Source organism: Pristiophorus japonicus, chromosome 7 (assembly GCF_044704955.1).
Source record: "Pristiophorus japonicus isolate sPriJap1 chromosome 7, sPriJap1.hap1, whole genome shotgun sequence".
NCBI classification, from domain to species: Eukaryota; Metazoa; Chordata; class Chondrichthyes; family Pristiophoridae; genus Pristiophorus; species Pristiophorus japonicus.
Genome location: NC_091983.1, coordinates 160,505,834 through 160,520,981, shown reverse-complemented (window position 1 = coordinate 160,520,981; position 15,148 = coordinate 160,505,834). Strand labels below are relative to the sequence as shown.

General features: G+C 43.8%; 1 protein-coding gene across 4 annotated transcripts in view; it reads left to right on the top strand.

Moving 5' to 3' along the window:
• pex7 (peroxisomal biogenesis factor 7) overlaps positions 1–15,148 on the top strand; it is a 248,511-nt gene that overhangs the window by 31,680 nt on the left and 201,683 nt on the right. For all 4 annotated transcript variants that reach the window (XR_011593887.1, XM_070885466.1, XM_070885465.1 and 1 more), the window contains one exon: positions 7,953–8,061. Coding sequence is in view for 3 of the 4 variants with exons in the window: in XM_070885466.1 (XP_070741567.1) it covers positions 7,953–8,061 (109 nt within the window). In the remaining variant the exon portion in view is untranslated. The remainder of the gene's footprint in view (positions 1–7,952; positions 8,062–15,148) is intronic.

Genomic DNA, 15,148 nt, shown 5'->3' with positions numbered 1-15,148 from the left:
ATCCCTCGAGAAATAAACCCTAGTGTTTGGTTTGCCTTTCTATGACCTTATGTCGCAACTTTTAGTGATTTGTGTATTTGTACTCGAGATCTCTTAATTCCTCTACCCCATCTCGACTCGCACCTTCCAATTAATAAGTGACCTCCTTATTCTTCCTACCAAAATGTAGTACCTCACATTTTTCTGTGTTGAAATTCATTTGCCAATTATGTGCCCATTCTGCAAGCTTATTAATGTCATCTTGTAATTTGTTGCATTCCTCCTCAGTATTGACTATCCACCCCCCCTCCCCACACAAAATTTGGTGTCATCTGCAAATTTAGAAATGGTGTTTTTAATTCTGAAGTCTAAATCGTTAAATAACAGTGGTTCCAGCACTGATTTTCGTGGAACACCACTTCCCACTTTCTGCCATTCTGAATAGCTACCCTTTACCCCCTACTCTCTGCTTTCTGTCTTTAAGCCAGCTAGCTATCCATTCTGCTACTTGTCTCCTGACTCCTCATTTTCTGATCTTATTCATTAGTCTATTATGTGGTACCTTATCGAAGGCCTTTTGAAAATCTAGATAAATTATATCACCCTTGTCTGTTCACTTTGTTATCTCTTCAAAAAATTCAATGAGGTTGGTAAAGCAAGACATTCCCTGTATTGTTGCTGACCTTGCTCCATACCTAGTTAGGAATTGAAGACAGATTTGTTACTAGCTGTATTACCATCCTACAGGAATAGCTGGAGATAGATTCGCCAGGATGCTAATCTGGTACGAGGAAATACAAATATGAAGAAAGAGTTGAAAACTTGGTGCTATTTTAGAACAGAGGAGATTCAGGGGTGAATTACATAGAATATACAGTCCAATCGGCCTGTCCAGTGCATGCTGGTATTTATGTTCCATTCGAGCATAAATTGATAAAGATGTTTAAAATGATGAAGGCATTGGACAGAGTAGGTAGAATCAGACTGTTTCCAGTAGTTGAGGGGTCTAGAATAAAGGGACTTGGATTGAAGATTAAATGTAAGAAATTTAGGACAGAGAGCAGAGGAAACCATTTTACATACATGGTTGTAAGGCTGTGGAATGCACAACGTTACTGATTGAAACCGAGACCATGTCAGCATTTAAAAACAGGTTAGATAGGAGGTTGAAGGAAAGAGAAAGGGATATGGGAACAGGGAGAGCACATGTCATTAGGACTACTACTGGTGTGAAGGTTAAATACCAACATGGACTGGTTGGGCCAAACTGCCTGTTTCTGTGTCGTGCCTTTTTGTAATTCTATGAAAACCATGGGAAATTATTTCTGAAATTTGGGAGGAAATTATTTTTTTTAGCCAATTCACCACCCAAAACAAATCTCTGAATTTATTGATACAAAGCTGATTTTAATCCCATTTGATATTACATAGCTGCTGTTGTCTACAGTAACCTTATTGCGACTCCTCTGCTGTTACAGCTGTAGAGATGACACAGTTAAGTAATAATTCTATACAGAACATCAAGGAAGTATTCAATGAATTACAAACACTTGTAATCTGGCAGGGTCACATACCGAGCACATATTTTCATGTTTAAGTAAACTGGCAAGGCAGTGGAAAGATTTTTGTGCAGTATCCATTTAGAGCAATTGCATTTTTCTGTAAAGGAATGGAAACTTCTACAGGAACATGCATGTATCTATTCGATTAGTTGTAGTAACATTTTTTCATGCTTAAAAACATGTTTTTTTTCTATTTCTTAAAGGGCTCATTTTCATTTTCATAGACACTTTTTTATTCTGACGAAACTTTTTGGTTTCTTTCCAGAATAAAAGCAAACTGTAAAATCATAACAGCACTGAACTCTTTATATGGCAAGGATTCCAATATCTGCTTTATGTTGCCAATAATGGAGCCTTTTAAAGAAGAAACAGTATGCCTGATTTTCAGAACTTTTGAGAATTGAGCAGAAGAATGAAGTTGCTATGGTACAGCTGGTCCCTTCTCCTTGGTGACCAGCTGGAGTCATCAGTGCAGTAGTCAGACAGCCACATTTGGCAATGTGCCATGCTCTCTGGGGGAAAAGTTAAAGGTGAATGGAAATACAGAGCTGCCATTTGCTCTGCCTTGTCTGCATTTAAGAAGCCATCTCGGAAAGGGTGATATTCTTTTTGAAACATTTTTTCAAAAAGCTTACCGACAGCAACATATTTAGAATGCCAGCGAACAGACTGTTAGCTAGCATTTAATATGGTAGAGAATTTTGAATGTGGAGCACTTGGGTACCAATTCTCATAATTCCATTGAACAAAAGGGAAGGAGTCAAACAATGAATAATACTATTAATATATCCGTTTTCAGGAGAGTTGAAATTAAGACAAGATAAATGGAGGATATTCAAATGAACAAGATGGAGCAATGTTTAAAAAAAAACAACAGAACATTTTTGAAGTGACTGGAGAGGAGTCGCATTGCAAAAAACACAATGAGATGATGGTAATCTAATTGGAGTAAAGGGAAAACAAAAATGAAAAACAAATGCATTGGATCTTAGTCAAATCAGGGACTTAAAGTTACTTTTGAATCAAAAAGTATTGACAAACACTTGCAATCTGGCAGGATCACTTGCAGAGTACATATTTTCATATTTAAGTAAACTGGCAAGCAGTGGAAAGATTTTTGTGCACCATCCATTTAGAGAAATTGCTTTTTCCTGTAAAGGAATAGAAATTCAACAGAAAAATGCATGTATCTTATTGCAGATGAGAAATCTGATCAGAAATATGGCAGGAAAGGCAACTTTATGACTAACCTTTTGAATTATTTTTCCACATCATTCTTAACTGTAAATTGCATCACAAATCATTCCCAAGTAAGTAGCTTAAGTAACTTGGAGGCATCTGTATTTATTCAAAAATAGTGGTCATGAAGGGAGTTGAGTACTTGGAAAGACATAAAGCATCAACTGTAGTTGGAATATAGAAGAGTATATTCGAAAGAAATTAGTTCATTACTTAATATGTGAAGTGCTTTGAGACATTTCTGTGCAATAAGGCTCGTCACAGTTTTATGCTAGATATTTTCTCAGACTCGCCATCACTGATCACTCCCTATGATCCGGATCCTATTCCTGCCCAATATCCAAGATAAGGGGCTCAAAATTGGCCAGGAGTTGCTCTGTTTTTTTTGGAACAACTTGATTTTTCTGGAGTATCTTAAAATCCCCATTCTGCACATTCAATTTGCGTCCGTGTAAGTGAGTTAGTTAGGATTTTTTTTTTAGTTTAATTTTTTTTTCAAAAGGGGGCGTTACCAGCCACCTACGCCCGTTTTGGCCATTTTAGGCCACTTTGGACAGCTAATAGTTGATCCAAACTAACTTAGGCCAGCGTATGTGGTCATTTGTGGCCGCACAGAAAACCCTTGCGGAGTGTTAAGAAATCAGCGCAGGTAGGTACATCTGAGACCATTCGGCCAGAGATGGGAAGGGAAGCGGAGAGGACCTTGCAAAGCACAACAACATTCAAGAAATAAAAACATTCAAGAAGAAATAAAAAAATAAAACTAAGTCCTACCTTCCAATCAAAACTCGGTCCGGAAAGTCAGCAGGCCAGCCGGTGTGGGAGGCCACTCGGCCGGGGATAGGTGCGGGATGACAGGGAGAGCACAGGCCGCCGACATCCAAGCAGAAAATGACTTCTAAGATAAACTGCTAACCTGCCAAAAGAGACACGGAACCTCTACTTCCACTGGGTATTTCACTGACTCTCTGACTGACTCTCTCTCTGACTGACTGACTCTCTCTCTCTGACTGACTGACTCTCTCTCTGACTGACTGACTCTCTCTCTGACTGACTGACTCTCTCTCTGATTGACTGACTCTCTGACTGACTGACTGACTCTCTGACTGACTCTCACTCTCTCTGACTGACTCTCTCTCTCTCTGACTGACTCTCTCTCTCTGACTGACTCTCTCTCTCTCTGACTGACTCTCTGACTGACTCTCTCTCTCTGACTGACTCTCTCTCTCTGACTGACTCTCTCTCTCTCTGACTGACTCTCTCTCTGACTGACTCTCTCTCTCTCTCTGACTGACTCTCTCTCTGACTGACTCTCTCTCTCTCTCTCTCTCTCTGACTGACTGACTCTCTCTCTGACTGACTGACTCTTTCTCTCTGATTGACTGTCTGTCTCTCTCTCTCTCTCTCTCTGACTGACTGTCTCTTTCTCTCTCGCTCTCTGACTGATTGACACTCTCTGACTATTTCAGTGAACGTAGTTCTACCCCGACGCGAATCGTGAGGCCACTCAGCCTGGGATAGTGGCAGCAGCACACACACAGAGGCTGGGGGCAGGAGCTACTGCGCATGCGCGAAACCTCCAGTGCGCATGCGGAGAGCTGCCGGCACTGTTTTTCGCGCAGGGCCCTAGCTCCATCTTCCCAATCGACAGACCACACCGCGCCAAGACATGGGAGAGGCCACAGAGTGGCCAGAATCCGGAGACATCTTTTCGGCGCCGTTTTCAGCCCACAAAGTCGGCGCATCTCTGGTAAGTGCGGCGAAAAAAACGGGTGGGCCAATTTTGAGCCCAAGGATAGTGAGATCCAGGGATTTTAACGGAGAACCTGTACTCTGCACACAGCCGACTGGAATACATCATGTGCTGCCATGTGAATTCACCATGATTTCTGACAGGAAATTGCATAAATACTCGTACCGAATCGAGACCGGCTTTGGACCAATAAGTGGCTTTATTTACACGAGATAGAACAAACAATAAGTGATATAACAAAATTAAATATATAATTCACTCCTGAACACAAACATTTGATTTCTCCCTAAACAATTGCTAAATGAAGCTTTACTTGCGATAGCCAGAATCGATCTTGACCAACCTTTCCAAAACTAGTACCCTGTAGTAACATTTTAAACCTCATAGATAGCCCTCTGGCTGAAAGATTAATTCGCTACCACTCCTTGAAGATTTGCTGTAGATTATCAATATAATTCTGTAAGAAGAAATCTCTATCCCCAAAGCTGTTTGTCACAAATGGCATTCTCCAATCAATGGGCTCAATTTTCCCCAATGCTGTTTTTTGGCGTATTTCAAGAGTTACACCCTTTTGTTTGACCCCGACTCCTCCAAACAAATAACTTGAAAGTTTCCCCGTTCTAATTTTTGAACGTCGTGCTCCGAGTTCAGGTAGTTGCATGGCTTCCTCATCCTCCCCCTCCTCCTGCTCCTCATCATCTGCCACTTTCACCTCAGGTGGGTCTTCTACTACCAGCTGCTGCTGCCTTATGATGGCTAAGTTGTGCAGCATGCAGCAGACAACAATGAACTGACCGACAATCTCAGGGGAGTATTACAAGTAGTCTCCAGAATGGTCCAGACATCGGAAACGCTGATTCAAGATGCCAATGGTCCTCTCTCTTATGCTGTGCATCACAATGTGTGACATGTTGTATCCCCGGTCAGCTTCCGTCTGGGTTACGCGTAGGAGCGTCATGAGCCAGGTGGTGAGGCCATACCCTTTGTTCCCCAGCAGCCAGCTCTGCCCTTCTGGCTGCTGCTGAAACATGGCAGATATAGCGCTCTCGCATAGGATGAACGCATTATTGGTGATCCCAGGGTATCTTGCATCAACTGCCATGATGCGATGCATGTCGTCACAGACGAGCTGCATATTCACGGAGTGGAAGCCTTTTCTGTTCCTGTACATCTCGGAATCCTCCAAAGGCGCTTACAAGGCGATGTGGGTACAATCAATGCAACCCTGTACCTTTGGGAAGCCAGCCATCCTGGAGAATCCCATAGCCTTGTCACGCATTGCCAGGACGGTCATGGGGAACTTTATGTAGTCATTCCTCTGGGCACATAGTACAGCGGGCACATAGTACAGCAGTCACCTGCTGAGTGCAGATATGTGTTGCATGTTGAGAAATGGCGCACATGTCCCCAGTTGTAGCTTGGAACGATCCAGATGCATAGAATGAAAGTGCAGCTGTAACCTTTACTCCAACTGACAAAGCAGTCCTCCTGACGCTTCTGGGTTGCAGGTCTGCTTTTACTCACTCAGAGATCTCGGTTACATCTTCTTTGCAGAAACGCAGCCTTCTCACACAGTCTGCATCACTCAGGCACAGGTATGAACGCCTGTCTCGATATACCCGATGTGGGTAAGGCCTCCTGCCCATCATCCTACGTGCTCTGAGGTTCCTCAGGTGATGATATCTAATCAATCTTCTCCTCTGCAGCACCATTATGCAGATGGCTTGCACGAGGTATGGCATTGTCAATATTGCCCCCACTATTTAATTGTAGCTTTGCAAGAAGCTCAGAATAGCAGGACAAAGCTCTCGCACTTTCTTTCCTCTCTCTCTCCCTAAGGCCGGCGCCATTGTCTGGACCACATCCTGGTCTGCGCATGCGCAATAGGCTTGCTTAGAACGGAATACTAGGTATTCAATGAAGAAACGATGTCTCATGCAATTCTTTAATTTTTGATGTTTTTCAAAGTATCACCCCAGCATCGAACGTCTCCTCACTGGGCTCGAGGGTCAGCCAGCAGAATCGCTCAAGACACAGGGACTCTGCTTCCACCTCCCATCCCCCGCCCGGGCTTCTTTTGAAGCTGCTGTATAGCCTAAGGGTTGTCATCCCTTATATAAGTGGCTGGCAGTTCAGTTCGGCCCTTACCCCCCTGAAGCCGAGTCCCTGCGTCCGGTCGAGGGAGCGATTCTGCTGGCCGACTTGCGGCAGAATCGCTCCCTCGCCCGGACACAGGGGCTCGAGCCTGGTGAGGAGACATTTGGTAGTAGCATGGTACTTTGAAAAAAATCAAAAATTAAAGAATTGTATTAGGCTTCCATTTTTTCCCTTTTGACTTTGAAAAAAATTAAGCTTCATGATGCATGTTTGTCTTCTTGACTCCCTCCAAAACTTCACACAGAAACAGTGGCAGCTTTCTGCACCGATTTTTTAATGTGTGCTGGTTTTTCTTAAGTGCCCAGAAGGTTTTTTTGGGAGTGGTAACATACGCCGTCCTAGGAAAAATGTGATTTGGCCAAACTTGCTTAAATGTGGAAAAACTGGCTCAGACATCAGGTTATATGCCCTGTATGACGCAAAAAAAATACCAACCTAAAAAAATCGGAACTAACTGAGTTGTTCTGACGCAGAAACTTTGGGGAAACTTGGAGATTTTAATTTACTCCAAAAAAAATGAACATGCCAAAGAAAGGTGCATATAACTGGAGAAAATTGAACCCAATGACCCTATGCTCTTCTCAAAATGGTCTGAAAACAAACAAATTTAATACACCAAATGGAGGCCTATCATTTGAACTGTGACCACGTTGAGTATGGTAGAATAGTGGTTATGTTACTTGACTTGTAATCCAGTGGCCTGGACTAATAATCTAGCAACATAAGTTCAAATCCCACCATGGCAGCTTAGCAAATTTAAATTCAATTAAGTAAATCTGTAATTAAAAAAAGCTGGTGACCATGAAACTACCGGATTGTCGTAAAAACTCAACTGGTTCACTAATGTCCTTCAGGGAAAGAATCATGCTGTCTTCACCTGGTCTGGCCTATATGTGACTCCAGACCCACAGTGATGTGGTTGACTCTTAACTGCCCTTTGAAATGGCCGAACAACCCACTCAGTTGTACCAAAACTGCTACGACAAAGTCAGCACTGTGGGAGTAGCTTCATCACACAGACTGCAGCGGTTCAAGACAACGACTCACCACCACTTTCTCAAGGGCACTTAGGGATGGGCAATAAATGTCAACCTTGCCAGCGAAGCCCAAATCTCATGAACGAATGCATTTAAAAAAAAAAAGAGTGGCTTGTGAACAGCCCCACAGACAACCTGACCGATTGTATTTATTTTATGTGTACATTTATCTTGGGTGTAGCTTTATCTGTAGAGAAGTTTGATCAGTACTTTTGTTTCTCATAGTGGGATCCAATGATAAAAGATTCAATTTCTACGTTCCGTGGCCATGAAAGTGTCATTTACAGCACAATCTGGTCACCACATATCCCAGGTTGCTTTGCCTCAGCCTCAGGTACATTTTTTTTCATTACAAGTTGATATCTGAATATACTGACTAATTGTCCAATACAAAAATTGTAAAGTGATTCTTGATCTCATCACTTTACTAAGCCACTTGGAATTTTTGGGAAGTTTTTCAGTAAACTATATTTATCCTTTCATATATCATTATAATTTACACATTAATATTTCCCTGTAATGTGCAGTAAACTTTATATGTTATGAGTTGCATTACAATGGCACTGCAGTATGAACTACAAGGTATATTGTTCATTTGGAGTGGAATTCTTAATTCTTTCAGATTTTCTTGATGAAGAGAAATTGCTTGAGCTTTTGAGTTTATTATAATTGTATTTTTTTAATTGAATTTTTATGAGTTTCTATTTCACGTATGTCTTACGAAACCATTGCTTATTTTGATAACACTAATCTTTTGGGAGGAAGCATGGAAAAACTGTCATACATGAATAAAGAGTCTGACTGGATACTGTGAGCTCAAAGTAAAGTGTGACCTTAGTTTTTTATTGCAGGTCTCCAAAGTGCCTCTCCAGCCTGTGAGGCCTCCTTAAGTACCTGTGTTCCCAAAGGATTGTGGGATCCCTTGGGACTCCAGGGAATGAGCACTCTGGTGGCTGTACAAGGTATATACAAGTTTACATACATAACAAAAACTTTATTGGCCCAGAAATTGCGGTCGGAGGCTTCCTGTGGGCAGATGCCTCCGATCACAAAACAAATTCCGAAGATACCTGGTAGTCCTGGAGGAATGAACACTTCGTAAGCGCATCCTGAGATCGTGTGGGCCGGACCACCAATCGAAATTAGGTATTTTCTCATTGAAAGTAATGGGTGCTCCGTTTGTATGGAGGTTTATAGTGTTAAAAATAAACTGAACTTAATGTACAGGGTTTTTAATATAAAAATTAAAAATTAGTCATCACATTTATTTTCCTATCTTTTAAAACTCTTAAGTTGGTAAAAACAGGCCCAGGTGTAAGAGTTTTAAGGACATTCGCTGGGCAGGATTTGGACAAATAGCCCAAATCTCCGCCCGCGGAGACCCTTTACTGTCGCAATCGTACGATCTGTCAAAAGAAATTTTGACTGATTGCAAGTGCCGGGTTTAGGCGCATGCGCAGTGCATGCGCACGCACCTAATGCAGACGCATGGGAAGACTACATATTGACCCTTAAATTGCAGTCGGAGGCTTGCCTAATACCCGGAACTTGCGAGGCCTCTTTGGGTGCATGTGCACATTGTACTCACCTGGAGAGGCCGAAATTTACAGCCAATGTTACGATTACCCTTTCATTGGAAGCATTCGCACGAGTGATAATGAGTGGATAATTAAGCTGTGTCTCTGTTTGTAATTTTGATGCTAGATTTTACACGAGTACCCTCTACTTTTCAGAGCATAGTAAGCTTTCCGTTAGATTGCTTTTGCATATTTATAGACAAACGACCTTAAACAATAGTTTCGGAATAGCAAACGTTTATTCACAGTGTGGTTAACTCTAAATTTCCATATCATGTTGGTGGACACTGGCATTTTTCATTAACAGAACTATTATGCACATAGTTGGAGTGAAGCCTGTTTAGTTCTCTCAATGTTCTCTGGCAGAACTTTAACAAAAAATTCCTATTACTACTACTTGTCTGTACTAACATGTAAAATTCCAAGTTAATGCTTTCCAGATTGTTATGGAGATTGTAGATTAACTTACTGTGTTTGCCTGGTTAGTGGTGCAGCTGTCAAATAAAAAGATCTGGATAGAAAAAAGAACAGTATATTAATTTTCAACCATGTTAGATGGATCCTGGCCAGTCCTTGCTGTCTGTTAGCTTCCCCTGTTTCTCCTGCATTGTTTTCTCACCTGACATCTTTATCTCTCTTCCTCCTTGGCAGCTTTTTCTTCATTCCTGTTTCTGTGCCTTGCCCACTCTTCTCAAAGTTTCTACTCAACATCTCTTTCTGAAGGAATGAACACGATCAGAGCCCATTATTGTGAGACTGAGCTTATAGAAACATAGAAAATAGGTGCAGGAGCAGGTCAGTCAGCCCTTCTAGCCTGCACCGCCATTCAATGAGTTCATGGCTGAACATGAAACTTCAGTACCCCCTTCCTGCTTTCTCGCCATAACCCTTGATCCCCCGAGTAGTAAGGACTTCATCTAACTCCCTTTTGAATATATTTAGTGAATTGGCCTCAACTACTTTCTGTGGTAGAGAATTCCACAGGTTCACCACTCTCTGGGTGAAGAAGTTTCTCCTCATCTCGGTCCTAAATGGCTTACCCCTTATCCTCAGACTGTGACCCCTGGTTCTGGACTTCCCCAACATTGGGAACATTCTTCCTGCATCTAACCTGTCTAAACCCGTCAGAATTTTAAACGTTTCCATGAGGTCCCCTCTCATTCTTCTGAACTCCAGTGAATACAAGCCCAGTTGATCCAGTCTTTCTTGATAGGTCAGTCCCACCATCCCGGGAATCAGTCTGGTGAATCTTCGCTGCACTCCCTCAATAGCAAGAATGTCCTTCCTCAAGTTAGGAGACCAAAACTGTACACAATACTCCAGGTGTGGCCTCACCAAGGCCCTGTACAACTGTAGCAACACCTCCCTGCCCCTGTACTCAAATCCCCTTGCTATGAAGGCCAACATGCCATTTGCTTTCTTAACCGCCTGCTGTACCTGCATGCCAACCTCAATGACTGATGTACCATGACACCCAGGTCTCGTTGCACCTTCCCTTTTCCTAATCTGTCACCATTTAGAAAATAGTCTGTCTCTGTTTTTACCACCAAAGTGGATAACCTCACATTTATCCACATTATACTTCATCTGCCATGCATTTGCCCACTCACCTAACCTATCCAAGTCACTCTGCAGCCTAATAGCATCCTCCTCGCAGCTCACACTGCCACCCAACTTAGGTCCCACACAAGAGATTGGTGTGCAAAATCAAAGCACATGGTATTGGGGGTAATGTACTGACGTGGATAGAGAACTGGTTGGCAGACAGGAAGCAGAGAGTTAGGATAAACGGGTCCTTTTCAGAATGGCAGGCAGTGACTAGTGGAGTGCCGCAGGGTTCAGTGCTGGGACCCCAGCTCTTTACAATATACATCAATGATTTGGATGAAGGAATTGAGTGTAATATCTCCAAGTTTGCAGATGAAACTAAACTGGGTGGCGGTGTGAGCTGTGAGGAGGAAGCTAAGATGTTGCAGGGTGACTTAGACAGGTTAGGTGAGTGGGCAAATGCATGACAGATGCAGTATAATGTGGATAAATGTGAGGCTATCCACTTTGGGGGCAAAAACACAAAGACAGAATATTATCTGAATGGTGGCAGATTAGGAAAAGGGGAGGTGCAACGAGACCTGGGTGTCATGGTTCATCAGTCATTGAAAGTTGGCACACAGGTGCAACAGGCGGTGAAGAAGGCAAATGGTATCTTGGCCTTCATAGCTAGGGTATTTGAGTATATGAGCAGGGAGGTCTTACTGCAGTTGTACAGGGCTCAGCGAGGCCTCACCTGGAATATTGCGTTCATTTTGATCTCCTAATCTGAGGAAGGACGTTCTTGCTATTGAGGGAGTGCAGCGAAGGTTCACCAGACTGATTCCCGGGATGGCCGGACTGACACATGAGGTGCTACTGGATCAAGTGGGCCTTCATACATTGGAATTTAGAAGGATGAGTGGGGATCTCATAGAAACATACAAGATTCTGACAGGACTGGACAGGTTAGATGCGGGTAGATTGTTCCTGATTTTGGGGAAGTCCAGAACCAGGGGACACAGTCTTAGGATAAGGGGTCGGCCATTTAGGATTGAGAGGAGGAGAAACTTCTTCACTCAGAGAGTTGTTAACCTGTGGAATTCCTTGCCACAGAGAGTTGTTGATGCCAGTTCATTGGATATATTCAAGAGGGAGTTAGATATGGCCCTTACGGCTAAAGGGATCAAGGGGTATGGAGAGAAAGCAGGAAAGGGGTACTGAGGGAATGATCAGCCATGATCTTATTGAATGGTGGTGCAGGCTCAAAAGGCTGAATGGTCTACTCCTGCACCTAATTTCTATGTTTCTATGACCCCTTTAGCCGTAAAGGCCACATATAACTCCCTTTTGAAGCTTATCCCCATGCAATAACCATCAAGAGACAGTGAGATTGATGCAGAAGGAGGACCCTCGCAAGCTGCTGAATGGAAGAAGCTGAATAAGTACAGTGTATTTTAATTTTGAGTTTTGCACACAAATTCTAAGATCCTAAGCCATCAGGCCATCCAGTGTGAAGTCGCACCGGAGGCTCATGGGATTTATCTTCATGGAACTTTGTGATTATTGACCTGCTGATTTAAATTGTGTGGAGTCCTTGACTGCACTGTATAAAGTTGCCTTGCTGAGGCTATTTAAATGCAAGTTGTTGTAAGTTTCACTGCTTTACTTTTCACATGCGTTGATTGTGATACCACATGGTGGCGCCAGCTCTGCATGACATCTTCTCAGAAATTAACATTTATTCTCATACATTTAAAATAAGATATTTATACATTGTTTTCGTCTAATGGCTTTGCGTGAATACCAACACAATTTAAAGCATGCTTCTTTCATTGTTGTTGAAGATCAAAGTATTCATTGTAATACTTTTCTTAACATTAATTAATTTATCCTGGGTACGGTAGCATAGTGGTTATGTTACTGGACTAGTAATCCAGAGGCCTGGACAAATGGACTGCAGACAGGAGTTCAAATCCCACCACCGCAGTTGGAGAATTTAAATTCAATTAAATAAATCTGGAGTAAAAAAAGAGCTAGTATCAGTAATGGTGACCATGAAACTACCAGATTGTCATAAAAACCCACCTGTTTCACTAATGTCCTTAAGGGAACGAAATCTGCCGTCCTTACCTGGTCAAGGCCTATATGTGACTCCAAACTCACAGCAATGTGTTTGACTCTTAACTGCCCTCGGAAATGGCCCCAGTAAGCCACTCAGTTGTATTCAAGAAGGCAGCTCACCACCACCTTCTCAAGAGCAATTAGAGATGGGCCGTAAATGTTGGCGTGTCTGTGAATGAGTTTTAAAAAAAAATCTGTATCACATTTGTCTCCTGAAAGGAAAGGGTAATGCCTCTGATTAAATTAAAAATTTATGCAGTTTAAGGTGTTTGAATTTTAAAGTTGTATATTGAACACATGTTTTAAGTTCTGCAAAGGCTTTCTGATGATTTGCGTTGAGTTTTCCATATGGGATAGGCTCCCCTGACCTCTAAGAACTTAAGAAACTTGTGGAAAACATGCACTTCATGAAAAACACACAACCCTAAAGATGTGCTGTAGATAATCAAAATACATAGAGCTCATCAATTACACCCAATGTGAAAGAACAAATATAGAATTAAACTTTTTATAATGTACACGTTGATCTCTCACAGCATTGCACAGTGAATCAGTGGACACTGTAACAACTTCAATCATTGTAAATCTGTGGCACTGCTAATATACAAGTTAAATTGTGTATTTATTATATGCTATGCAGTGTTAGTGATATTTTTGATTTTGAATGACACAGTTTTTATTTTTTTTATTTGCATTTGAGCTGTGGGTGATGAATAAAGCTACATTTATTGCCCATCCTCCTGAGAAGGTGGTGGGCCTTCTCCTTCTACTCCTTGCAATCCTTGTGATGCAATGCTATTGGGTAGGGAATTCCAGAATATTGATCCAATGACAATAAAAGAGTGGCGATAAGTTGGTGTTTGATTTGGAGGCGATGGTATTCCCACAACATTGCTGCTTGTCCTCCTCGATGATGGTGGTCACAGGGGAAGGAAGATGCTGTCTGTCGATCATACATACTGCAGCCACAGTGCACTGCTGGTGGAAGGTTGGATATCCAGTCCAGTGGCATGGGGGTGAACCAAGCAAACTGCTCTGCTTTGGATGGCTTCAAGCTGCTCGAGTGCTGTTGGAACTGCACCCATGCAGGTGAATGGCAAACATTACAGCAGACTTTGAGCCTTTGCGAAGGTGGCGAGACTTTGAGGGATCAGGAGAGTCGCTCATAGTAGAGTACCTAACCTCTGCCATGATGTTGATATGGCTGATCCCGTTCCCTTCCAGTCATTGGTGATACCCAGGATGTTGATGGTGGTCATTGGTCAAGAGAATGTGTCTGGGCCTTCTCCTGTTTGAGATGGTCATCACTTGTCACTTGAAAAAGTTGTGAATGCAGCTAAATATTGTGGAAAATCCCCATCCCCTCACTCCATCCTGTCCCTCCCCATCACCTCCCTCACTTCCTCCACCACCCCCTCCCTCCCCCACCACCCCTACTCTCCTCCCCCATTTCCTTCCTTCCTCAACCCCCCCCCATTGTCTTCCTCCCTCCCCCCTTTTCCTTTCTCCTTCCCCCCCCCCCCCCCCTTTTCCTTCCTGCTTCCCCGACCTCCTCCCACCCACCCCAGCCCCCTCTCCCTCCCCGGTCCCCTCTCCCTCACCCTCCCTCCCGTTCCCTCTCTCCCTCACCCTCCCTCCCGTTTCCTCTCTCCCTCCATGTCCTGCCACCTCCCTCCCTCCACATCCCATCCCCTCCCTTCCTCTCCCTCCCTCCAAGTCCCCTCCCCATCCCGCCCCCTCCCCTCCCTCCCTCCAGCCCCTCCCTCTCTCCCTCCATGTCCTGCCACCTCCCTCCCTCCCTCCCTCCACATCCCATCCCCTCCCTCCCTCCCTCTCCCTCCCTCCCTCTCCCTCCCTCCAAGTCCCCTCCCCATCCCTCCCCCTCCCCTCCCTCCCTGTCCCATCCACCTCCCTCCAAGTCCCCTACCTCCCTCCCTGTCCCATCCACCTCCCTCCAAGTCCCCTACCTCCCTCCAGCTCCTCCCTCCAGCTCCTCCCTCTCTCCCTCCCCTCTCCCTCCCCTCCCCTCCCCTCCCTCTATCCACGTCCCCTCCCCTCCCTTCCCTCCACGTCCCCTCCCCTCCCTCCACGTCCCCTCCCCTCCCTCCACGTCCCCTCCCCTCCCTCCACGTCCCCTCCCCTCCCTCCACGTCCCCTCCCCTCCCTCCACGTCCCCTCCCCTCCCTCCACGTC